The sequence below is a fragment of the Watersipora subatra genome, chromosome 8 (genome assembly GCF_963576615.1).
Source record: "Watersipora subatra chromosome 8, tzWatSuba1.1, whole genome shotgun sequence".
Lineage (NCBI taxonomy): Eukaryota > Metazoa > Bryozoa > Gymnolaemata > Cheilostomatida > Watersiporidae > Watersipora > Watersipora subatra.
This window is the reverse complement of record NC_088715.1, coordinates 61,341,204-61,367,628: the sequence shown is the minus strand read 5'-3', so window position 1 is coordinate 61,367,628 and position 26,425 is coordinate 61,341,204. Positions and strand designations below refer to the sequence as shown.

At 35.6% G+C, this 26,425-nt stretch overlaps 1 protein-coding gene across 2 annotated transcripts in view; it reads right to left on the bottom strand.

Annotated features, from left to right (window-relative positions):
* LOC137402147 (inverted formin-2-like) overlaps positions 1-20,253 on the bottom strand; it is a 49,512-nt gene extending 29,259 nt beyond the window's left edge. Inside the window, exons 1-5 of one of the 2 annotated variants that reach the window (XM_068088617.1) lie at positions 20,172-20,253; positions 6,445-6,618; positions 3,522-3,739; positions 2,106-2,304; positions 1,416-1,510 (exon numbers count right to left, since the gene is read on the bottom strand). In XM_068088617.1, coding sequence (XP_067944718.1) covers positions 1,416-1,510; positions 2,106-2,304; positions 3,522-3,739; positions 6,445-6,618; positions 20,172-20,226 — 741 coding nt within the window. In that variant the 5' untranslated portion in view covers positions 20,227-20,253. Of the gene's footprint in view, positions 1-1,415; positions 1,511-2,105; positions 2,305-3,521; positions 3,740-6,444; positions 6,619-6,845; positions 7,039-20,171 lie in introns of those variants that run through there. The other variant, XM_068088616.1, reaches the window with a different exon arrangement.
* Positions 20,254-26,425: the final 6,172 nt, after the last annotated feature.

Below are 26,425 nucleotides of genomic sequence, written 5' to 3'. Positions count from 1 at the left end.
AATGTTACTTATTGTTTCTTTGTTTTACTTATTTAATTCACTTTATATTAACTTGTGCTTTGACCAATTGATGGTTCATTTAAGAAAAAAAGATTTTTGTGATTAGCTGCGAGCCAATATTTGTTCCTCTACCATAATACAGAGTTTACGCTGTCCAATCGAAAGAAGCCTTTTCATTAGCTGTTAGCTACTTGAAGTAAGTAAAAGTGGCAGCAGGTGCCAGCAGGTTTTCTGACTTAATAATATATCAGATTATTTAGTTTCTTTATCCTGCGTCATAACTTGTCAACTCTCATATATGAAGCAAATCGATAATTCTTGTTGACAACTGCATATGCATTCCATTTATCCAATTACTATCAAGTCTTTAACTCACAGTATATTCTCTACTGTCTAGATAAATCAGGACTCCAATTTTTCAGCTTTTAATTCAAATAACAATATAAACAGGGCTAGGTAGTTGGTTGGGAACTGGTTGGTGATTTTACTGAAGTTCAACGAGGTCGTGCTAGGCAGCTCATAGAATGTCAACTAATGCTTATTTTCTGTAAATATATTTCCTCATAGCCGACTTCGTTAGATTAACTGTACTTTCATATAATACTAGTTCCACATTGCACTTCTATCCATTATAAGTAGCTCATTACCATGTAAGCTATCTAGAAAAGTTAAGCTGGTGTGAAAAGAGCCTTACCCGAGTAAATTACTTACATACTTATACTTACATTTCAACAGCTAATCTATATATATATATATATATGTTTCTCAAAGTTTGTCGTCTGTCATCTGTTTTCTTTATGTTCAGGCTATAGCTATTATTAGAATCTTAGAATTAAGATTCCACATCAAAAAAGATTTGATGTCGGATCCTTTCATTCGCCAGTCCGACGCCGTACCACAGAGATTGATTTCTTCACTAGCTGATACATGTCCCTATATGGGAGCACATACCCAACAGCTTTGCGTACTACGCAGGGTGATTGCGTAGCGTTACGGAAACGAATAGCTCTCATTAGTAAGCTTCCTCAAACTTTCCATTGGCAATGTGCCAGGCAATAGCAAGTGGTAGGCAACTCTCATTGCTTCTCATTGTTTATGAGCTGATTTTTAATACCTGGGCAACGCCGGGAAGCACAGCTAGTAGTCAAATAAACCCATTTGTTTTAATAAACTTGCATTCGCATAAATAAGAACTTATCTAATGTTTGCAAAGTAGTTCGACAAAACTTGTGATTGCCACACTATCTTGGGATTACTTCAACCACATTTTCAAATAACTTTTATAAGTTAGAAAAGAAATAGTTTTATATTGCTGCCCTGCTGATGGTAGCCTCACCTACACTAACAGTGAGAGCAGTCCATAATGCATTCTAAACTTTTATTACTTCACATCTCTTTGAGGAAAACGGACTAACCTTGAGGGAGAGTCTAAGAGGAGATGATCTGTTTCTCTTTTGTGTTGCTGCCGCTGGTCTTCTAATCACTTCTTCTGATGTTTCAGTTTCTGTTTCTATAAACAACTCACAAAGTTACTTGAGTGACACGACTACCACACATTAGTCTGTCAGCTATCTGATCAGATGATCATGTATGGTAGCTGAACATCAAGTTGAGGAAGCTGAACAGAAGTTTTGGCAACCTATGTTTTCTGCAAATGTACCATTTCAAAACGTACTTGTTTTATCAGCATGGTGTGGAATTATAAAAAATCTTTTTCGTTAAATTCACTTGACACATAAATCACCTACAATAAAAAATAACTGAAACTGTGATATTAAAATGCCAATAAAAAAAGTTTGCATGCCAAGTTTAAAAACCGTATTTCATTTTTGCAACATCTTCAGCTGACCCTTGACCCTTGAAGATTTGAGGACCAAAAGATTTGGAAAAGATTCATCGCTTAGATTACTAAAAAGATTTACATAGAAGCGAAATCCTCTTCCTAGTCCTTAGCTAATCAGCATCTTGCTTCATTTTAACTTTATATAAAATTAATGAGGCTGTTTTGAAAATTTTCAAATTTAATTTTGTTTGCTGTAACTCAAAACCTTTTTAATAAGCTTATTGACTGCAAGCAACATAGTTAAGAACATAGTTAAGCTCACCAACTTCGCATTCCTTTTTACTCATCTCTTCTGAAACTTTCCTTTCCTCTACTTTAGGGTCACACTCTTCTTGCAAATTTTTGAGGTTTTGGCGAGTCCCATCCTCTGAGAGGGCTTCACTTGTTTCAGGTATAATGTCAGTTTGAGCTAGTGATGCCACACTGCTTACTACTGTATCTGATGAGTCATCAGAGGGAACCTTCAAGAAATGCAACATAAATTAGTGTTTACAGAATCAAATTTACAAAACTAGCACAAAAAATATTTTTCTAAAAGTGCACTTTAGTTGAAAAGAAAATAACCTTTTGATAGCCTGTCTAGAAACGTGGCAGCCACTGCCTCAGAAAAAGCAACTGTGTTTTGTTACAACATCTAAAATTATGTTTTATCTATTTGTCAGTTAAAGAGCAACGTATTAATTAAAAAAGTGGCTAACTGAAATGTCAATTATTTAGCAAGATCTAAAGCTGCCAAAGACCGGTTCACACTATATCGCCATATTTCGGCAATGCCAGAATACTTCAGTGATCGTCGATGATAACCATGTTCACAATATTACATACCTATCTGCGTTTGCATGAGGAATTACTCTTGACGAAGCGTTTTCATTTATCTTCTAAATTTTTTGGGAAGAAAGCTATTTGTTTTTGCGTGCTAGAATCAAGAACTAGTCCCGCAGTGACTATCATAAACGGGCATGGATAAATCACTCTATCAGCGACCGCGAATTACCATCGCAGAAATGGGTCACATTTGAAAGGCGGTCGTCAATACTCGGCGAAGTATCGAAAAAGCTCGACAGTTGCAAACTTTCCCGACGTGTCCGCGATGCTTCGTCGATGCCATCAATTCATGGCTCACATAGTCGACGATGAGCGTTGTAAGGAAAACGCTGAAAAACGGCAACATAGTGTGAACCAGCCTTTAGATCATACCAGCAACAAAAACTCAAAAGCATTATACTATTTTATACTATCAGAAGTTGACATGTACAAGAGAGCTACTCATATTTATCAAATAATTGTTTTGAAATGAAATATTTTTTTGCTTGCATTCTAGGAATTGACTATTCTTAGAACAACCATAACTGCTATGGTTGATATGATGAGAGGCAAGGAAGTGATTATTTTTAGCACAGCGTCATAGCAGCTGTTCCTGTTACGGTTCTTGAAAAATTTCTTTTTTTGTAAGCTTTTCAAGTTACTGAGAAAAAAATTGGCAAAAACTTAGCAGTTTATGACCAATAGTCTAGATAAATCAAAGACTTATGTAATTTTCTTGTGAGAATTTTTAAAACCAACAAATTTATTCACAAAAAAACTAAAAAATTAATTGCTTGTAGAGGTTACAGAAAAATTTTATATGGTATGTTAACTAGAAATAAACCAGAAAAATGTTGTAGTTCCCAACACCAACCTCTTTCGTGTTTTCATGAGACAAAACCGGAGCCTTAAGCACCGTCACAACGGTAGTATCTGGTTCACTTTGCACTGTTGGTGTTATTTCTGGTTCTATCAACTGGTCAGCCTTTAACTCTTGATCCTTTTCAGACTGAACCTTGTCTTGCAGCACCAACTTCTCATCATGTGGAGTTGTCATCCCATCTTGTTCGGTGTGGCTTGTTTCAACTGAGTCTACGATAACATGTGGTGACTAGCATAAGACAGAGTTGAATAAATTAGACTTAGTTTTAGAAAATTCCATAGACGTTTCTAGGAAAAACGTAGCAATCTAATTCTTAAAACAGATTTTATACATCTTACATGTAAACTTTTTGGGTTAATAATTGTTGATGTTGTGAATTTAAATGTAATGCAGTGCATTACTGCATTACAACTGCATTACATTTAAATTCACAACATCAACTATTATTATTATTATTACTATTATTATTATTATTACTAACACAACATCTTGCTACTTAGCAAGATAGGAAATCAAATAAAAAGAGTCTAAAATAAAGGATACTCATATCAATTAGAAAAAAATGATCAAAAGCTCCAGAAAACAACAAAAATTTAGAAAATATGGAGCTGTCAATCTTTACATTTCTACTGTTGAGCAGAGTGCTAATGATGAATGAGCACCCATACTAAAAAACCGTGACATTTTATAATGGTTTCATTGCTATTGAGCTAATTCAAGTTGTTTGTTTGTTTGTTTGTTTATTTTCATCTATAATATAACTACAAAAAATAATATGAAGAGTGTTTCTTACAGCTGTACAAAAGAACAAAAGAAATAGAAAAAAAAATGTCACTCCAGGGAAGGTGATGATGAGGTCCTTGTGCGCAATAACAAGGAAAAGTAGAGTCAGCAGAAGTCTGTCTAGTTAGTTTAGTCTAGTCTGGTTGTCTGAGGTAGCTTTCAGTTCATTTTTGAAAGAATTAGCATTTACAATTTTTATGCAGTGTAACCTGATAGTAGATTCCATAGCAATGGCTCTTGATAATCCAAACAACATTATCCAGCTTTTGATTTAAACAATGGTATTTTTAGGTTTGTGTTTTTGACGAGTAGTTAAATGTGTTATTATCCTGTTTTGGTTTGTTTCATAAAATGTGTTGTGTGCTTTTATCAGTATTTTGTATTTGTATAACTTTTTAATAGTTAAAAAGTTGTAGTTCTGTTCTTTCATTTGGCAGAACATTGTAAGCAGTTTTAGTAAAGTTCAACTAACTGTTTTTACATCTATCATCAATAATAAATATTATTGAAGTACTTTATTAAACTGTTTAACTTTTAATGCATTAGGCTTTTATAGAAACAAACGCTGTGGATAACGGCTGTCCGAGAGAGACTTGAGAGCAACACGTTTGGTTCACTAAACTTGTTTGACCCTACGTAATAGAAACTTTAGATTTAACTTCAATAAGTTTAGCTTACCAAAAACACATTTGAAGCAGTTTTAATTTTTTTCTAAACTTGCTTTGATTTTATCGACCTACTTTTTAGTATTTATTGCCGATTAAGGGGTTTTTGCTTCCTGTTCATTATAACTTTTAGTCAACCTTTCAAAAAACCTTTTTCAAAATTATTCGCTGGAAAGACCGAGCGATGTTGTTCTCAAAAATGGTCTCTCGCAAACTTGGATATATAGTGTAGTAGCCATCAAGAACTTGCTCGTATGCTTGATTCTCAAAGTTTACTCGCATCTCAAAGATCATTCGTATCTCAAAGATCACTCGTATCTCAAAGAAGAAACGTGCTAAAAAGTCAGCTCGTGGCTCGAGTTTTTTTAATGTAGAGATATGACTGTAGAAATAAAAGCTTTTTTAGAATGTTTTCCGAGCAAGGTTACCTCTTAGCAGGTACCCCACTTCTAAAATAGAAAAGTATGCATCTGCCGCTTTTTTACCTATATAGCAGTTTCTCGACGATCGTACGCCATTTTTATTTGCTAATATGTTTTAAAAATTGAATTTTTTTAATTGGTAGCTGCTAGTTATCTTAGGCTCCGAGTATATTTTGAAAAAGTGTTAAATACAAACAGAAACTTGGTGTAAGAGAGTAGAAATATGTTAATTGTACAGAGAAATCTTAAATATGTGGCGCTAGGTTGCATCGGATGGTGATATTGAGTGAATCACTAGTAAAAGTAACTAGCTAGTCCAGGTAATAGCCATAGTAGATGTCTCAGTGTTTGTGTACTTCTTATCAGTTGCTATTGTTCTACCAATGACTAACTATTGCAGACGCCATCTATTTATAAACTACGCAGTGCCAAAGACTGTTTTGGTCCGAAACTTTGAAGAAAAAAACAACAACATAGAGAGCTGCTTCTAATTTTAGGTCTACTATAGGAGCCACTGGAATGTAATTGGATGACTATTGGATAAGGCCAAACCAAAAAATAATACTTATATAAACATTATCCCAAAGCAAATCGCAAAGCTTGCAAATCAAAAAAGAACATCTCAATTTTGGCAAGATGCTCATTATATATTTATTGTTAAACCAACAACGTATTAACTGCGAATATCGTGAAGTGAAAATATATCACAAGTTATAGATAAAGACTATTCTATTAGTTTTGCTGCTTTCAGCAAAATTTTAAAAGCAAAGAAACTCTCATTGTCTAATCAAACTGTCCAATCAAATCCCCATTGTCACTGATATCTAATACTGTTGGAAAATCAAGTGTGGTATACTACGATCTACACTGATTTCTAGTAAAATATCAGTAAAACAGGTCAAGTATTATACCTGTGAACATATTGCTGCACCAAGAACGTAGAGTGGCAGGTATAGAGCCAAGCAAAGCTGAGCAGAAATACGCTAACACGTTAACGACAGGAAATAGGAAATTTAAGATTGCCAATAGTAGATCGTCACTCACCATGTTGAAAAATCTCTGGCAGTATCTCTCCTATAGTAGATTTGCGCTTGACTTTTGGATGGCCGTCCTTTTTCTCATGAAGCTTGTCGGTTGGCAGCGAGTGTTTGCGGTGTTTCTCTTTTTTCTTTTTTGACTTTTTACCCTTTTCTGGTTGGCTACCATCTTTGCTTACATCTATAAAAAAGAAATGACACTCACATTATAATAACAGCTGTTCAGACCTAAAATCTATGTCTTGTCTTGCATAAGCGAGACAGATGTCCCACTTATTTTAGTATCAGCTGTTGTCTAACTAAAGAGATTGTTAAATCTAGGAGTAATCTTTTCATGGATGTCACTGCCATAAGTACCACTCTGACACTTTTTGATATATCAAGTAAAAATATCAGTTTCTTTACAACCTTGAAGCTTGTTTGACTTGTTCCGTTTCGTCACTCTGTAATAACCTTTGCGTATTTTTCCAACTGAGAAATCCTTCCGTGCTGCCTTTGACTTCGTTGATTTATGGTTGACATTGCCCATAGCAAAACAGGGCAGTGCATCAACAAGTAACCAAATTGCAAAACTAGCTACGCGCTGCCGTTGTAATGTGCTGCCATATCCTTCAATGTCCTGCTCTGCAAATGATTAACTGACCAGCTGGCTTGATCTATATGACCTAGATGTGGTTTACCCATTACCCTTTTTGATGAGCTTTGCGAAAAGTGACATGAAGGAATTCCTGGGGTAGGAAAACAATCGTCAGACAAGGAAAATTTAAGTATTTTGATTAGCCTATGAGCATTTCATCTCGCTGCATATTGTGCAATTTCATAGCTGACAACAAGCCTGATGCAAACATCGGTAGTAAACTAAGAAACGTATTTTTTGCAGGCATAGTGTCCTTATCTATATCCCATATTGGTCAAATTTGTTAATATTATGCCCTTCATCTACAATTTTATAGACTTTATTATATGCTTTGCCTAAGTAAGTGCATGAGAACTACTAGGTTGATGAAGAGGGGCACCATCCCTAGAACCACCCTTCATACAACTGTCAATATTGGTAATAAGATTAACATGGTAGAAGTGGTGACTTCCTTTTAAACATCAAGCATAAAGTGCCAGTCAAAGTGACACACCTCAATCAAGTGCCAGGCAATACTAACAATAGCATCTGGAGTACACGAGTAGTACTACTAGTGTACTACTCGTTTACCACGAGTAGTACTACTCGTGTACTGGAGTAGTGCTACTCGTGTACTGGAGTAGTGCTACTCGTGTACTGGAGTAGTACTACTAGTGTACTGGAGTAGTACTACTAGTGTACTGGAGTAGTACTACTCGTGTACTGGAGTAGTGCTACTCATGTACTGGAGTAGTACTACTCATTTACTGGAGTAGTACTACTAGTGTACTGGAGTAGTGCTACTCGTGTACTGGAGTAGTGCTACTAGTGTACTGGAGTAGTACTACTCATTTACTGGAGTAGTACTACTAGTGTAATGGAGTATAGTGTAAACTCTATGCATTTCCATATTTTTCACCTGATTTCATTCCATATTTACAAATTTGCTTTTTGCCAAGTGACCGACGAATTTTGCTTTCAAAATTCTATCTGGTTTCCGAGAACCAGTCTCCTAATCATCCATCTGATTAAAAACCAAAGGTGCACCTTTGCTAGCATTAAAGAATGTTGCTCTCCAATGATGCTTTCATAAACTGTTGTCCAAATATGTTGCTATCTGATTGAATATAAAAGAACTCATTGGCAACCCTGGGCAACGCCGGGCTTAATGCTAGTGTTTTAATGTATTCATTCACAGGACATCTATAGAGCAAATCAGCGTCCATCCCATATCACCTTATGTGATATGTGACAGAGAACAACTTCCACTATTACGGATACATGTAATGTTAAACGAATGGTGAACATGTAACCCATGTCACCATATACATTTTATATACTGCTCCATGTACCCTGCTGAGGCTGGCATAAGGAATCCGAGAGTGACCTAAATATAAGCGGAACAAGTGTGTCATCGAGCAAATGTATCCTCACAACGCATCTGCTGGCTATGCAAGGGCGTAGGATATGCATAGCTAGTACACCCAACAGCCTGACCTTTGAGTCGCATCAGCACATGTCTTCAATGCTGTTAATTGTTTAAAGGTCCCAGCCTGTCAGGGAGATGTACATACACTTTAATACAGATGAGCCTGTTCGAGAGAGAGACGCTGCATAGTACATATCACTACAACAGGGCTTCCCGATAGAGGGCGTTCACACCTCTAAGTGGTGCGAGCTGAGCTGTTATTTTCGAGGAAGGGGTGCAAGATTCAATAATGAAGACAAAAAAGATATTGTATTCACCATCACAACAACTTGCCTATATAAATCTGGAGTTCCAACTTTTCAATAAATTCAAAATAAATATCGTAATGCCAACAGTCCTGAAAATGATCTGTACATATCACCCACCCCCACTGGAAAGTTGCTTCGATATTAGATCAACAATCAAAGATCATAAAGTGAGTTGTTTTAATATGTTAAATGTTAAACATATTAAACTCTTCTTAGAATGACCTTCCAATAACATGTTGTCAAAAATTCATATATTCCAAATATGTTTGTTTATTATTGTTTTGAGCCATTTTGTTTCCTTGAAGACAAGTGGTCCTAGGTCTGGCAATGAATAGGGAAGCGCTGCACTATAGCGAGCCACTCCAGGAGCCACTACACATCCACAATTTTCATAAGAATTATGAAATTATTATCCAAATTGTTATCAAGAAAGGTTTTCTATAATAATACAATTTCCATATTTCAGAACAATTTTAGGAATGCTATAATGGCTCATTCTTTAGAGCATTAACTATGCTTTGAAAGTTTATAACACTCACTAAACATCTGCTGGAATTCCATTAATCAAATGCCTGTGACAGTCTGTTAGCTGATCCATCTGATCTCCTTGTCAAAAACAATTGACATAAGATAAAAGATCACCAAACCCCTACATATTTCAGCAAGTAATGTTTTCCAACTTATAGTTTCACCAAATAGGGTGCTACCTATCACAGAAATCATTGAAGCAATCCACCAACTTTTGGTCTCTAGTCCTGGTTCAGTTTCAGTCAGTACGCAGGCAGTTTTGTCAATTTACAAGAGCCATATAAAAGTCATAAAGAGAATGTGTGAAAATGTTAACATCAAAACATATGAGACTATCGTGTGTGACATTTTGACAGTAGAAAAGGATATTTTCCTTACAGAAATCTATGCTAAGGCTTGTGTACTGCTGATCAGGTATTTCAGCTTACCACATTTCCACCTATTTCATCGCAAAATCTTTAAACATCTGGCCTTATTCAAAATTTACTCTCTTTGGCAATTGTGTTACAGGTTTCAAAATTCTGCATGAACTACAACATGAATACTTGTACAAATTATCCTTCCACACATATGACAAACATCAGTTTGTATTCCGTGACCCCAACATAGGCTACTACATCCACCATCATCTGTTTCAGTTTATAAACTTTCTGTTACTACAACTTTCAATTCACTCCTCCAACCACTATGGAATACTATTAGATTACAAACTTTGAAAACACGTTTGTTGAACTCACTCAATCATTCCTGATTTCTGTCTTTTCATTATTTCTCCATTCTTTTAGCATATAACGAAAAAGGTTTTTTTTCATGATCACCAATGTCGATAAAAGGTTATACCTACAACTAATGCATGAATATATATACTAGCCTATCAAAGATAGTAATTATTATAAACCTGGCAGCCTTTAGCAGCTTAGGTATAAATCCTCATCAGGTTATGACTATGAAGCAGTCCGTCATAAAACGGGTTGGATGTCTGTAAAGGCTGTAGAAGCTGGGCATGTTTTAAAGATCATTATTGCACAAAAAGGGCTCAATGATCTTGGCTGAACATGTCTGTTTCCAATGGCAAGGGAACCGAAGCCTAGTTGCAGAGAGCTTTTTAGTGATGGTTATCATTCTGGTCATCACCACTGGCCTTTTTCAGGAGTTAATTTTTAACCTGCTGCTCCCAAGCCAGGCGCTCTGGACCCTGGACCCTGGACCCTGGACTCTTTAGTTTATAGGTTAATTAAGTTAAAAGTAGCGGCCACAAAAGAATATATCTGGAAGATGATCCACTCAAGACATCCTCTTCTAATTATTTCATGAAACTAAAGTAAAGGTTTCCATAACTAAAGTGAAGCAGTAGTAGTAGTTGAAGCCATCAAACACTCTTTGTTATGTAGCTCAAATCCAGCAAGAACCTATCAGAATACGAGACTGGTTTCCGTCTGCCTCAGGGCTAGTTTCTATCTGCCTCAAGGCGCTCAGGCCACCAGCTAGTCTACTGAAACCATAGTCAGCATGAATTAGCTATTATTGGTGAAACAAGCGAATCTTTACTGGAGTAAAACGGGGCTCCCATATCGGTTGCAAGAACCCCCTTCTAGCAAAAGCTTCTGGCAAGATTCTTTTGTCTTCTGGCAAAAAAATTTTGCCAGAAGTTTCTTGCAAAATTTGAACAGTGCTGCACTCTTGCATGGACCGCTGGCAACTATTGGCTGTACTCGGCCCATAGGTTCCCAGTTTATTGCCAATAGCACTGCGGTCCTGCCACAGGTGCTTGAGGCATATATGGGACCAGGTTCTAAAGCTGCGCTACTTCATATGTCTGTTCATTCAAAGCCATGGTTTGAGATTTCCCAAAAAATACTGCATCACGCGGGATTCGAACTCGCAACACTCGGCGTAGAAGCCTGACAGAATGTCTGTCCAGTCAGCCGCATTAAACATTGCCAAATAATTAATTGTGCGCGTAATTATTATCTGGTAGCACAGGAAACTGGCACATGGCTAGTCTTTACTATAGAAAGTTATAATTGGAAGTAAAAAATATTACATCATACCGGACTGAACCCATGACTATAAGCTTGACAGCCAAACACTATTACACTAGGGCTAATTGCGCACCTTCTTGCATTTCAGATTAATTATGCAGATAGTTATTATCAGTGCTTTATAGGCACGCTTGATGATCTCTCATGGCACACTGCTAAGGCTCTAGTATAAATACAACCGATTCAACAGTTCAACAATACATAGGATGAACAAATTGGTAGATTTAGTTTGTTGTTAGTTATATTCTAACATAGCGGGATTTCTACATGTATAGCCCGTAGAAGGGCTCAGTCTACAGTGAAGACAAACATCATGCTTTTTTAGAAGTTTAACCATTTATTTACTAATTTTTAAAACATAATTTACTATTATCACAGAAACAAACAGGAGCAGACAAATCTAGGTATAAACTTGTAGCAATTCTAAGCGATACACATTTTACCAACATTATATTGAGCTGGCGCAAACACTTGGTCCGAGTATCCTTCATTTTGTGTAATAAAAATGTTCTGGATAGTTTTTTAGAAGGGATAGCATTAAGAGTACGAGGAAGGGGTAACTCAACTAACAGATCTCAGGCAATGTCCCTGATTAAAAATATTTTATAGGCTGAGTCGCTATGGTGCATATCGAATAGCAGACATGCACCAACAATGTTTCAGAACAACTGCTATGGTTACATAACATGAGTTGACCTATGTGTACTCCTATTGCTTTATGTAATAGCATCTTATTATGATAATAGCTGCTCATTTTAGCCATGTTAGTAGCTTCACTCTAGTGTATGAAAAAACTTATTGTTTACTGTCTAGTTTAAGTTTGCTCTATTATCAAATCTCACTTCATCACCAGAAAATGTTTATAATTTTAATATTATTTTCATGTTACCAACTTGCCATTTAGATTTGTTTCAATAACAATCTACTATAGTGAAATATTCTAAGAATAAGACTTTCTAATCACTATAAAATATAAAAACTTGCTTAGTGCCATTTCATCTTTTTATGAAAGAATGAGAAATTGGTTCAACTATTAGGAGAGGGATCTGATAACCACAGTGAAAATATTTCCTCACGTGTCTAGCAAAACCTGAGCACTGTAGATTAAACTAATCCCTGAGAAAGCAAGAACTACATATCGACCAGAAGGCTACGTAACCCTCCAAAATTTTATGACTCACCAAATTTAAACCATCTTGAGAATCGAGATCGAGGCATGTTGAGCTCTGAGATGGTCAGAAATGGCACCAATTCTACATGCATGAAAAGTTTCACACCGTATCCTTGTGTACTCTTCTCAGGAAACCTCCTAAGATCCATTTTAATATCTTCTTGTCAACTTTACCGAAGTTCTCCACTTATAGTCACAACCATCCAACAAAATATTCGTTTACTTCTAACTGTTCTCTCGTTCTCATACAGCAGCAGTGAGCTTCTAACCTGCTCTCGCCTGTCAACAGCACCCACTCACCACCCCTCTCTGTCTAGCTACACAAAGCTATCCTTTATCGCTTATTCATAGAGTATCCTGACATGTTATACAACCGGCTTATTAGTCTCGAGAGCTAAACAAGCTTTTGTGAAAATTAATTGCAAGCCGTTGTTATCTACTACAGCTCAGCAGGGATTTCGTAAGGCCAGACTCTGTCCACGCTTAGATACAGGCCTTATCTTGAATCTGCACTAATCTACATTTGTACTTGCTTAGAAACAATGGAACAATGGCTGTCATTTTACTCTGTTCAAAATTTAGCATAACGCTGTCTCTTCAGCAATTGTTACAGTTTCATTTCTGCTGCTATTGTTTCTTGTCTAGTTGGGTAGATGTTGAATAATGAATCATGGGTTAAAGGCTGAGTTTTGATTCTGCATAGATGATCCAAACACGAGGAATGCTCAGTACAGTTAAAGCTCTACTTGACACACTATTTTTCTACTATACTAGGTCAACTTTGAGAAAATATTTGCCACAACACCTCAAATAATGTGTAATATTTGACACTCAGTTCTTTTCTAAAAGTTTTCCAAGTAAAAGTAAAAAGGGTAGCTTAAATTAAAAATAAAACCAAAAAATCTCAATATAACAGGAAATAGTTGTATTATCTCTAAATTAGACTTTCTTAAGTTTAAGATAAATTTATCACCAATCAATCAATTTATCACAAATTTATCAATAATAAATTTATTTATTATTGCTGCGCCTATACTTTAATTTTTATGCCTTTTTAGAAAAACAACAATAAAAATATCTTTTCTAGGGTACTATTATTTTATTAAGTCATTTATTTATATAATTTTATGTAACTTATGATATGTGTAATTATTTAGAATATTTTCATTAGATTTTTGAGTGGTAGTACAAATTGTAAAAAACGATGCATAATTTTGTCACAAGAATCTTTGTTCTGACCTACAAATCAGTTTCAGAACAAAATAACTTTTTATGTAGATTATTAGTTGCACATTTATTAGCATTTCAATGAAAAAAACATTTTAAAAACTGTCAGTTTACCTTTAAACATGTAATTTACTGAAGGTTCTTTACTCTGCAGGATTACACGAATTAAGGGTTACCTTTTTATAGCAGAGATCTTGCTCAGAGTTCTTTTAGGAGTATAAAGGTCAACTATAGGTCAAATATTAATAACTAAAGCTAAATATTTTAGATTAAACGCTTTAGTTAAATTTACATGTTTAGTGACTTTTCTCATAGCCTTCAAAGATGTGTATGTGTGGCCAATGAAATATTGTCAAGTAGAGCAGACAACTCCAATTTTAAAGCTAGTTTTTCTATTGGTATCTTAATGAAAATGTAAGCCAATATGATGCATTAACATCTTAGTTGGCCGTATACAGGGAACTTATAAATTTTTAGTAATAGTGGCAAGCCATGTCATCATTCTCTCAAATGTTGAAGGGAACTTATACCCCTAGCAGCTCATTTCGCTGATGGGAGCTTTAGTTGAATAGGCTACTATGGTTCAATTCATCTCTTAGGATTACGTGAACTATAGATTGTGTCATAACTAAAGATATATGTAAATTTTAACTAACTCTGAGTAAACAATCTACAAATCCATCTAGAACATATTTAAAAAGCTAGAACATCATCAAGTTAGTAGCTAGAAACAAAGGAATTTGAAATTTGCAGTTGCAGAGAGCAATTTAAGGTTCAAAAAGCATCAGTGGCCTTTTTTGAAAACTGAAACTAAAGCTGTTGCTTCCTAGGGCTAAAACAGGCAGATTTAAAATGGTTTCAATGATATATTAAATCATTTAATTGAACTATCTTTTTTGACATCTGAATGAAAATATAATGCTTTATCTTAAGTGCTCTACTTGTAATTTATGAGCTAAAAATGCAATTCTAAAGATTTATACTTTTCTGTTATCATTGATGTAACTATAGTAACAGTGATCACAGATGCATGTGATAAATTGTTTTTAAACAGTTGAGCTATATTTAAAGCTATATTTAATGTTTTCCTGTTATAGTTTAGCTGAGAAAAATACTTGCCATAAACCCATGTATGCACTTACTTATCGAGATAAATTGTTTAATATTCCTCATACCTTTAATAACGCATACCAGGTTTGGTCAACCGGAGAATGAGATGTTCTAAAATCTGACCTGTTCGAACAGCAAGATCATATTAAGGTCATAACGGGTAAATATTGCTATGACAACGGCATGACAGCAACATCCTTGCAGCAAAAACTGTAGGAGTTCCTTATAATTAAATTTTAGAATATAATTTAAAAAAAGAGTTAACTAAACCTTTTCTTTGTCACTGATAATAGCTACTGTAGGTAAGGCTTATACGGTGTAATCTATCTAGAGACTCTCATAGTGGTGACTGCATGTCTCTGAATATTAATCCAGCTTAATCCAGTTATCTAGTTAACATAAAAACTAGTTTCTGCTCTCAAAGAGCCATATGAAGCGGCTAACACAGAAATTTTTAAAGAACTTCATATAATGTAGAAAAAATCCCATATGTGAAATAGTTAGAGGGAAATCTTTTGAGGACAATATGGCACAACTCCCAACTCATAAGTTGTACAGCCTGTGTTGCTAACCTAACAATTATAGTAGTAATAGGGCTTTCATGTAGATGTATGTTTATACCGAGGAAGTCGAGCTTAGATTGAATAATTGAGTATAAAATGGCTGAAAGTCGTTTTTATTATTTTATACCCTCCTACAGGTCTTGTTGAACCTAACATTGTTATCATACAATACCAAGAAGGTGCTGAGAATGATAGGGTTCTCAAAATTATAGTTTCTATATACTTACCCTAGGACACTTATGTATTCGCCTCATCTAACTTTCGCGTTTTCGCGGAGTCATCCTCTCGCGAAAATTTCATGTGCGAAACTAAACTATCATCAATAACGAGCGAAAACGCGAAATTAAATAGCTTTGTTGTTGATAGGCGATAGTCCAAGAAACAAATGGCAGCAAGCGATCAAATTGCATTATCGACCTTGCCCACACCATTCTACCTGCGGTTCACAATTACAAACTAGTCCCAAATTGAAATTTTTTTGTATCGGTGAACTGAACCTGAGGAATCTAATTATGTTTGTTCCACTGCGTTTATTTTCACATCACTATATTTTCGCACTCATCAGAGCTGCGAAATTATGTTGCTGCGAAATTTTACTCTGTATGCTACTCACGAAACTAAATACTAGCAAAATATAAGTGTTCTAGGGTAGACAAATATATTTGGTAGAAGTTATGCAATTAGTGAGCAACCAGTTCAACATTTAAAGGTAAAGCGTGACTATTTCATGAATTCTTCAGTTACTGTTCATGCTTAAACACTTTTTAAAGCAACATGAAAGGGTAAATCAGTTTTATAACTAGCTTATCTAGAGCGGCCTGAATTTTTTAAAATAAACTTTTTGTTTCAGTTGATAACTTCAGAGTGCATACTTGAAGTTACACAGAGTGTAACTTCAGATATGCACCCCCATTGACTGACTTTACTCTTTTAAAACTTGAGATGTACCAGAAAATAAGCACTTAAGAAATATACAGACTTTAAGAGAATTAAGAGATTCACTTGTATGAGCTAGCTAGAGTGTCATTCATTATTTGCTATATAGTAGTAAAGTTTAATTCATATCCATAGTAAAGAGCAAACTTTATTTAGATAGGAAAATTAAAGCAAGCAGATTTAAACATAACTAGTCTGTGTGTGAATCCATTACAATAAAGTGAGCTGTACCAGTAAAATCACACTTGTACAGCTCTAAACATATCGTGTTTAGCTACTCCTAAATTCAACTTCAAAAGCTCTACCGATGAACCGTGAACCATGGATTACAGAACATAAACACTGCGTGAGCAAAAATATTTAGGCTCCCAATCAACTGGCACAACGCTACAGTATATATTGTCCCCGTGGCTCTTAAAACCTTAAAAATATGCAAATGGAAGTCCATCATGCCACTTGGCTAGAACCATGCCCTAGATTTGGTAAATTTATGGTTACTAAATGTATCCTCTGGTTAAGAGATTAATGGGTAAGTACCTAGATGAGCCGTAATTTCACAGAGCTTACACTCATCTAACGGAAGGAACAATATACACTACATTTGTTCTGATTAATTCTAACTGCCATGTACCCGTCTTTAGTTTTCTCTAAATATAAACATTATCAGATGTTATAAAGATAGGATCATGCAAATCCTAGAGCTGTCAGAATTCTATAGGTTTTGTAATATGTTATATTGTATTATCTGGTAATGCTAAACTCTCTCACCTGAAAACTGATTCACCTAATCATCCAGTTGGAAGTAGTGATGCGTTGCAATCAAAGCCACCATTCTGTCACTTACACTAGTTGACCTTGCTAGCAAACTGAGCAGAAGCCATCTTTTTCTCATAGGAAGTCTAATATTGTCTTTTTTTATTTGTAAAATATTTGCTCCATCTTTCCTGTTTGTTTGAGTTGGTACAACCAGATGCCACCTGTTCATTGTTTAATAAATTAGCAAAGAATTATGACCTACATGTAAGTAACACTTCCATGCCTTTTAGCATTTCACAAGAAAATTGGAGATGATGGTGACCATCACGAGATCTCTGGCAAAGCCAAACCAACAAATAGTTAACAAAACCTTATATGGTACAAACGATGAATATCTTTTTGCTACTGAAGTCTTCTCTTTCGGGATTATCAAGGAAAACTGTCGGATGAACAAAACATTATTATATTTTGCCCCACTCTGAGCAGCATGCTATTGGAGCACCTGCTTTGGCATATACAATACGGTTAACGCTCCAAAAGCATTATGCAACTAACTTCTCTCACGGCACGCTCAGCGACACGCACCTATCTGACTCATCTGAATTGGCTTCTGTAACCATGGTAACAAACTCTGACATAAACTGGTTCAATCTTCACACTATCATCTTTTCTAGTTCAACCGTCAGCAACTATTATTACTTTTACTAGTAATAGTAATAATTTAATTTGTCTGACGTAAGCTTTTGCTATGCTTGAACAAGACAAATGAACAAATGACCCGGATATGTATGGTTCCAGATATAAAATCGTGGCTGCAACTCCGTAGTTAGCTGCTCAGTATTTATCTTTTAAATGTCGTTCTTTGCGTATCCTTTGGGAAAGCAGAATACACCTCTATTTTTCTATATTTGTATTTTTGGAGCTATTGCGTGATATGATTGGTCAATTTCTTGTTGTACTTCGCCAATGACGGCCATCAAAACAAACAAGCATAGTGTGCAGAATTTTACGATTTTGTGTCGATAACTGAGACAAAGCAGTTTTTACCACCGATTTGTGCTTTACTTCAAGCTGACTAAAACGGCGTGGAAGCAACTCCAACAAATCATCCAGGGGTAAAGGTACCTGATGTGAATTTGTTACTTGTATAACTAACAGTCACTTTGTTTCCTTTAATATTTTCATCCAGTACTTATCACTTTATCAATTCAATCAAAGGCAGATTTCATAGGTCAATGTTTCAGGGCAAAGGTCATCTTGCAAAGGCAGCATATGCTGATCATACTTATGATTTGAAGATGCTTTAAAGCAAGAGTGCCCACACTTACACTCCTCATGAGTTATTTACACTTTCACTCCTAGCGAACTACTTACCCTCACACTCCTCGTGAGCTACTTACACTCTATTTACCTGCCTTGCGACCTACTTCTTAGATAACCAAGCTAAAGTGATCTACTGTTGCGAAGACCTTTGTACTTTTGAAATTACAAAGCCAAAGTCTTTACTATAATAAGAGCCATATCCGCGCGTCAATCTAATACCATGCTTAGATGTTCGGAAAAAATGCATCACAGGGGAATTGAATACAGCTACTCGGCTTAGCAGCCAACTGCACTGCCAACTGCGGGATTCCACTACCTTGCTACATTACGGAATAATTATGCGCATAGTTATTACACATGATTATCTCTCATCGTGCATGGGACTGCCAGAGTACTAGTTATCAGTAATAGAATAACACGATATAACAGATAATAATAATATATACAATCTCACGTGTACTACTCTTTGTACACAGTGTAACACCTTAATAGCTCAACTCCCATAGCACATGGTTGTAAGCATTTTTGGTTATTGCTTGAAAGCCTGGTTACACCCAACAAATGGCAAAGCTGACGAGAATTGTAGATATTGGTTGTGGCTACACACATCATCATTATGTTGAAAAATAGGTTTACCAATGAGAATTGACCTCAGTTGTGTAAAGACCATCACATCATTTCTGGTTTTCCAAAGCCACCATCAAAGTATCATCAGAATATTTGTTTCAAAATGTTAATCATTAACAATTTATGATAGCAACAGTTTTTATGCAGCTATTTGCAATGCTATCAAAATTTACTTAAAAAAACTGTGTGGAACTCTAATGTTAAAAAAGTGCAAAAACGTTTTAAGTATAGTTCATAAGCTAAATTCTAGAAAAAACTTTTTATACTTTCTCAACTACAAAAAATTGACTAAAATGCTTTGTAAACAGTTTTAATCAACACTCATGACTTTCATACATGTTTCTAGTAAAAATATATCTGTCTGTATACAAATAGCTATTTGTGTAAAACCCTGTTTTTATCCTTGTTTGAAAGCTAGTCTTGATTGCTAATAGCATGTGTTTGAAATAAATAAAGTGAAATCAAGATCATAAGAACACTCAATTATTTCAACCAATCCCAGATGTGTCAGCTCTATCTCTACCACAGTCCTTTCACAGGTATACATGCATGTTCATCAAATAGCCTTGGTCTTCTTTAATCGAGAAGAGGAGCAGCTAGTATATTTGATGGCTATGCAAATGAGCGGCTGTAGAATTTTGTGGATTTTGTATTGTGATCAACCAAATGCTCGAAGTCGACATATTGCACACCCACTTTAAGATCCCTTATCATTGTTAAATTATATCTCAAATAGTTTCTCTCCATTTTTATTATTATTATAGTTTCAAAGCGTGAAAAATTGGTTCATCGTTAACAGAATGAGTCTAATGAAAATTAAGCGAATGAAAAACACTAAACAAATACCAACATCCAAACAGCAATATTGTCAGAATCATACGCCGGTGCATTGGCATCTGGTAGTCACTTGTTAATGCTGTATGCAGGCACCTTTGTTACCCTAGTAGTTCTATACGGAACACGAAAAACAACTAAATATCTTTAAGACTTTTAATTTAAAACTAGTGAAAATTATGTAATTACCGGTATTGTATTAAATTACTCAAGTCTTTTACCTTATTCAAGTAAAACTTTTTAAACAAGTCATCATGGACTTACCATCATGAGAGTTTTTGCTCAATTTCCTAGCCCAAGAAGTCAATCCAAAAGGCATCTCTTTGAATCCTTTTTTGCAATAGCTGCACAGAGTCTAAAAATTTACAGCAAATCACCTGCAGGACGTAAATGTGCATAAACTTGCAATAAAACAACTTAAGTTAGTAGGCAAAGACCAGCAAGACATGCTTTGCTGTCATATGACTTCAGCAGAAAAATAAACTAGCGTTGGCTGTATGTTTCAGATAACATGACGGAGTTACAGCTATGTGACAGCATTACTTTTCAAGTTTTCTTAACACTTCCAGGAGCGATAAATGTGATGATGTAATGTATACACAGTATATATGCTGAAAGTTGTACTAGCTACTTATGAGAAGATCGTTTGCAGACAACACTGGTTCAGTCAGTTTATTGGCTTCCTTGTATGAGGTCACAAGGTTTCTAGTTTTATCTACAGAGTTGTCTTTGCGTGAACATAGAGTAGAGGCGTTGGTAAGCTAAATCTGGAGTAAAACTTTAAGCTATGCATTTTAGAGCCTCCATTTACTAAAGAAGTTTATTTGGCATTTATTAACAGAGACTTGGAAAGCTAACTAGCTTGTTTATAACGATAAAGTCTGTTCATTGTGACGAGATACAGAATAATTGTGACTCTAATCATCTTTTAACCTCTTTCTCCAATATTCCTGATGAGCTCAGTAGTTGAATTTTAATGTGAGGTCAAGGTAGTGTAACTGAACTGTCAAAGCAGGAGTTATCATGACTCATCAATCACTCTCTTATCAGTAGAATTTCCAATGCTGACGCAATAGTGAAAAGTCCATCTATGATATCACTATGATTCAGTTTATCTTAAGTAGCAACTATGATGCCTAGTATCAACTTTCAATTCTTGTTTTGAGAGGCTGTTTGCAGACTACAGAAACAATATCTGTTAATATTTCATCACTTTAACTTCATGTAATACAGGGCATTTCTAGCCCGACAGACATCAACAAAAATATAGTTATAAAACTGTTTTACTACATATAAATACATATATTCACTTATACAGATATAGACATATACAATATATATACATACGTATATGTATATATAATTAAACAGGTTTTTTAGTAGCTTATATAGAGGACCTCAAAAAATTGTTCTAGAGCCACAATTATTAAAGACAAGGCATACACTTTTGTGACTTGAAAACGTACAAAGGCCATATATCATGGCATCAACTAACAGATTCCTGGTCCATTAACTAAGAAAATTCTGCAAGACTCTAGTCAGTCAATTATGTCTAGCTTTAGGTCGAACCTAGGCGTAAAGTCTGGCAAAGAAAGAATTATTCCTATTGCAAAAATTAGGCCTTACAAGTTGACCTTTTAGTTTGTTTTCATATTGTAATATCATATTATCGATATATTTTGTTATTCCTTCATCTACCAATAATTTAGTTTTCATTTGTGAATACTAGTTAACATTTACAAAAAGAGATGTACCACGCACCAATTTTGCAGAAGAAGCAGTCACTAGTGGTACCTAGGTTTTGAAGCAGACTACGGTTGAGTCCAGGACCACCGCAAAACAGTTTTTTTAACTCAGAGGCTCTCACAATCGAGCTCGATGCCAAATGTAATATGTCACAACGATAACCATATTACTTGGTACCAGCTTTAGATTGCAGGTTCCTCAATTTAACATGAATAAATAAGCAGGTAGGCTCATTTAAATAGAAGCAGCATGAATTCTCTCAAAACTAAAGTACTTGCACCGTACTGTCTGAGCATAGTACTGTCTGTCACAAGTAGTAGTACTGTCACAAAGTACTGTCTGAGCGTAAGCTAGCATGGGTAATGTCAGATGTGTTACCTGGTAAATAATTTGTTAAACAGTTTGATTGCTTTTTAAAATATTTCAGTCCTATATTTAGGACAAGCCTCCCAAACATGAGGTTAGCAATACCATCTCCTACTAAACATGTATTGCGCATATATTAAAAACCAACCTCCACAAATACTTTCTATATGGTATCGGAAATTATCAGTATTTTTCTATCATTTGCGATCATTTATGATGTTTGAGATGATTTGACTGCCAGGATGTTTCAAGATTAAAAGCGATAAAACTTTATCGCAATTGCAATGCTCAGATCAATCGAAAACGCGATTATGACATCTATCGTTGCAAAGATATCAACCGAATTATAGAGACACGCAATGCATCAACTTGAACGCATTAGCCAATATCAGCTAATGCAACCATGACAACTCTTCCACCCGTATTTTTTTTCTGAGCTTTTTAATGGCGATCAAGCTCTATCAATTTTAATCTAAAACATGCTGGCAATCAGACCATCTCAAACATCAAAAACATTTGCAAATCATAGACAAATACCGATACATTTTGATGAAACCTATTAAAATTCTGAGGAAGTTCATCTACTCTAGAAAGTACTTATACTCGTAGACAAGCATGGAGTACTTCTCTGTCACATAGCTGTAGTAGGAAACAAATTAGAGAGCCGAAGCTGTCACTGTTGTAATGTTTGATAGTCAGATTAATTCTGTTGGTTTTGAACATGATACAGACACGATTTCTCTACTTGACTAGAAAGTAGCTCATAATGTGGATAGTTCTATTTATGAAACAAAACAAGTAGTCAAAATAGCCGAGGACAACAGGAAGTAAAACATCGTCTCTAACTTGACACATGTATCATCTGTACCCTTGTGCAATGCTATAATTCATTCATCTTATCATTCCGAATTTCCCTTGTGAGAAATGACTATGCGAATCAGGCCATCTGTATGCAAGAAATTGAAGTGTCATGAGGATACACGTGCTCAGGGTTAATTGCTTTCTTCTGGTGTTTGTTTGAGGTCAGGTAACAACCACAGAGTGTAGTAAGTTCGTTATCAACTCTATGGTGTTGACAGGCAAGAGTTAATATATAAATTTGTAGAGGTGTATAACTGTCGGCACATGCACACATTCACTTAAATGTTTGTACACATCACCTTGAACTTCTAACATAGATGTCTATCACTAGTTTAAAAATGCACTCCCAGTTTTAAATCCACTTGTATTGGAAAACTGTTTATTATCTTATACCTGGCTCTGTGGTGCAACCTTGTCATTGTAGTAAGCCTGGAAAATCATGACATGTTCAAAGAAATGTAAGAATTAGGAATTCTGAGGTCAATAGCCGCCACAAAAATAAGCTATGCTTAGCACCAAAATATTCCCATGGGCTACTGCAGTGTCACTTGACAGTGTTGTGGTAGAAAATGGAAAATAAATTTCATGTCAACCTTAAAAGCAAGCAACAACAGCAGTAATGTTCTCAAGCGATACGTTCATTCGAGTCAACGCGAGGATTGCATCTTGCGATTACCAATACATGATTTTACCTTCTGGGCTCACTTTTCGAAAGACAAGTTTAGTATTTTGCATTAACGCTAAGGTTTAAAGACATGTAACATGACAGGAAGTCTAGCATTTTGATAGAAGTCAAGCAAAGTTCATTGAAAGGTACCTTCATCATTTTTCATAGCTTGCTTTTGAAATGTCAATGCTTCTCAAGATGCAGTAGAAATTAAGGCGTGGCGTAGCTGCTGTTTTTTATATTAGTATTCAATGTTTGTTTCATTCGATGCACTACTATTTATGAATAGTTTTTTTGTTGAATTTTGGAAAAGCGAAAGCTTGCCCATATTTCACTGAGCCCAATATTTTTATTCACACCCTTTGAAATTTGATTCATGCTGCAAAGTGCGACTGTAACCTTAACAGCGTGGCAATCAGTTCTGAACCGGAGAATAGCTTCATTTTGTCTCGAGGAATAATATCCTAGTCAGACTTTATTAGGTAGACCTTCTTTCTTACTAACTAATCAAAGCGCATGGTTTAAATTCCTTAATGTTTCAGAGAAGAGCCTAGGGTGAGTCAATCGTTACATTTGTCAGAGTGTCATTTAACAGTGTAACCATGGTAACACACTAGCTATGCATAGAAGATGATACAGACTCGAGACGTACGTATGCGTGTGTCACATGCCATGGTACAGAGGAACTTGCGTAGGACAAGTAATCGCTCGGAACATGAGACACAATCGTGTTGACAAACTTTTAACAAAATCTATAAACAGAATAGTAATTTCCCCAACTGTAATCTTCTTGCCAATCTATCTTGAAATAATGTTAACACAGTCGTAGTGGTTCATTATCTCTAAGGACACAGTAATTCGCACCTTAAAGCTGGAATAATGGGTGGCTTACTTTCCCACAGGCTCATCACCAGTATTTGCATTGAGGTCTTTGAGAATATTGCATAATTGTAGTATATTCACAGAAAGCAAACTTTTATAGAAATGAGGTTGAGCGGTTGAAACTGTAGACCTCTCAAAGGCAACGGGCTTCCATATTCATCGCTGACCAGTAGCCTACCGGTTTGTTGTCAAGCAAATACGATCGATGACCAACCACGAGGCAACCAATAAGATGATGACACACAAGGCCTCCAGCGAGTGGGGGAAAACCTCTATAGACCGAGAATAGAGAGTACTAGATCTATGGAAGTAGACATCATCGTAAGAAAATATCAAACAACTGTGTATGGCATCTTTGAGAGAACAAATCATTCCAAACATTTTAACTTCTTCCTGTTTTTTTCAGAAACGTACATTTAATTTTGTTCCTTTATTACAACATTGAAGAGCATTGTTATAGCTACTACAGTCCATTGTTTCCCCTTCTTTGTATAACTGTTGTGTAAATGCCATACAAACAGTTGAAATACAGTCAACTAAAATGACCAACCAATAAAAGAGGTCAAGTAGAACTATAGGATAAACATATCGACTTACTTGATTTCTGCCTGCAGTACGTATACGTATATACTGCTATCAGAAATATCCCTGTCTGTATCTCACACCGCGTATTGTCTTGCTTGAGTCTTCTACTAAAACTGATACAGATAGTTATAGATTGCGCAATAGGTTGGTCACACGGGCGGAGTTGGTAATGATCTATTAGCCAATGACGCGAATCGCATCGTTGCCTGGTGTGTTGGTTTCATCAGAGCGTTTACACTTTACAGAGTCACTGAATAGTTACGACAATTCATATCTGATGTGATTAACAACTAAGCCCTCACACTCGCTTGGCTTCGATGCAGCCAATCAGATGGGTTACTACTAGCTACTAAAAAGCTAAAGAAAGCTAAAACTACTCAAAAGTACATTATTCACACTATTGTTGGTGTTGTTGTCTCAAGGATAGGTAATTTTTTCTCTCTTGTGCACACAACTCCACATTAAAAAGTTGGCCAAACCATCACAGAATGTCTGTTGAGACCAGGTGATATTATTCATTTGGTTTCAATGTCCGTCAGGAAGGTTTAGACATGCCTCCTATTAATCTCTAACACTGTCCTTCGACTCTTGACACTGTCCTTTGACTCGTAACACTACACAGTAAAACTTGACTGCAACTTCATGTTTGCATAAACACAAAATTTCACATTTTGTATCACAATTTACAAATTTGTAGATTTGCATGCACTCTGTCAGGCTAATGATTCCTACTTTTTGCTGGGATTTGCTGTGCATGACCACAGGATACACATGATTTTTAGAAAGAAAAATATATGATATACCTACATAAATAGTATTAACGGATCTGGAATTGATTGTGATACAAGACTTGAAATTTTGCGTTAAAGCTAAATCACTTTTTGTCACCAGGGTGCGACCTGAACTTTTCTCTCTTCACCTGAATTTTTCGGAACACTCGAGCAGTCCTGCACGTCATAGGAGATCGTCATGGTGTAAATCCCTATATCCATAATTATTTCGACCAATGAGAATTGGTCTCAGTTGTGTGAAGGGCATAATATTCTTTGTGGAATTTCACTACTGTTATCACAGTATAATCACAACATTTGTAGTGTAGCATGGATCATAAATAATATACTTAATCCAGTCAGGGTTCCATGTGTCTAGGTTTGTACTGGAGTGTTGTAAATTTAAATTAACTTCATGTGAACGTATCTGAGAACCGCTCTAAAACACGTGTATACTATAGAGTGCATGTGTTTTCGACACACATGCATACGCATGTACACAACAGGGTACATGTGTTTGCATATAGATATGCATAGTATACTTGTAAGTGTTTTAGCTTGTTCTCACTGATGACTAATGGTGGCAATGTTCCTCACTTGGCAGTTTAGAACAAGAATATACAATTTCCACACTTCGTGCA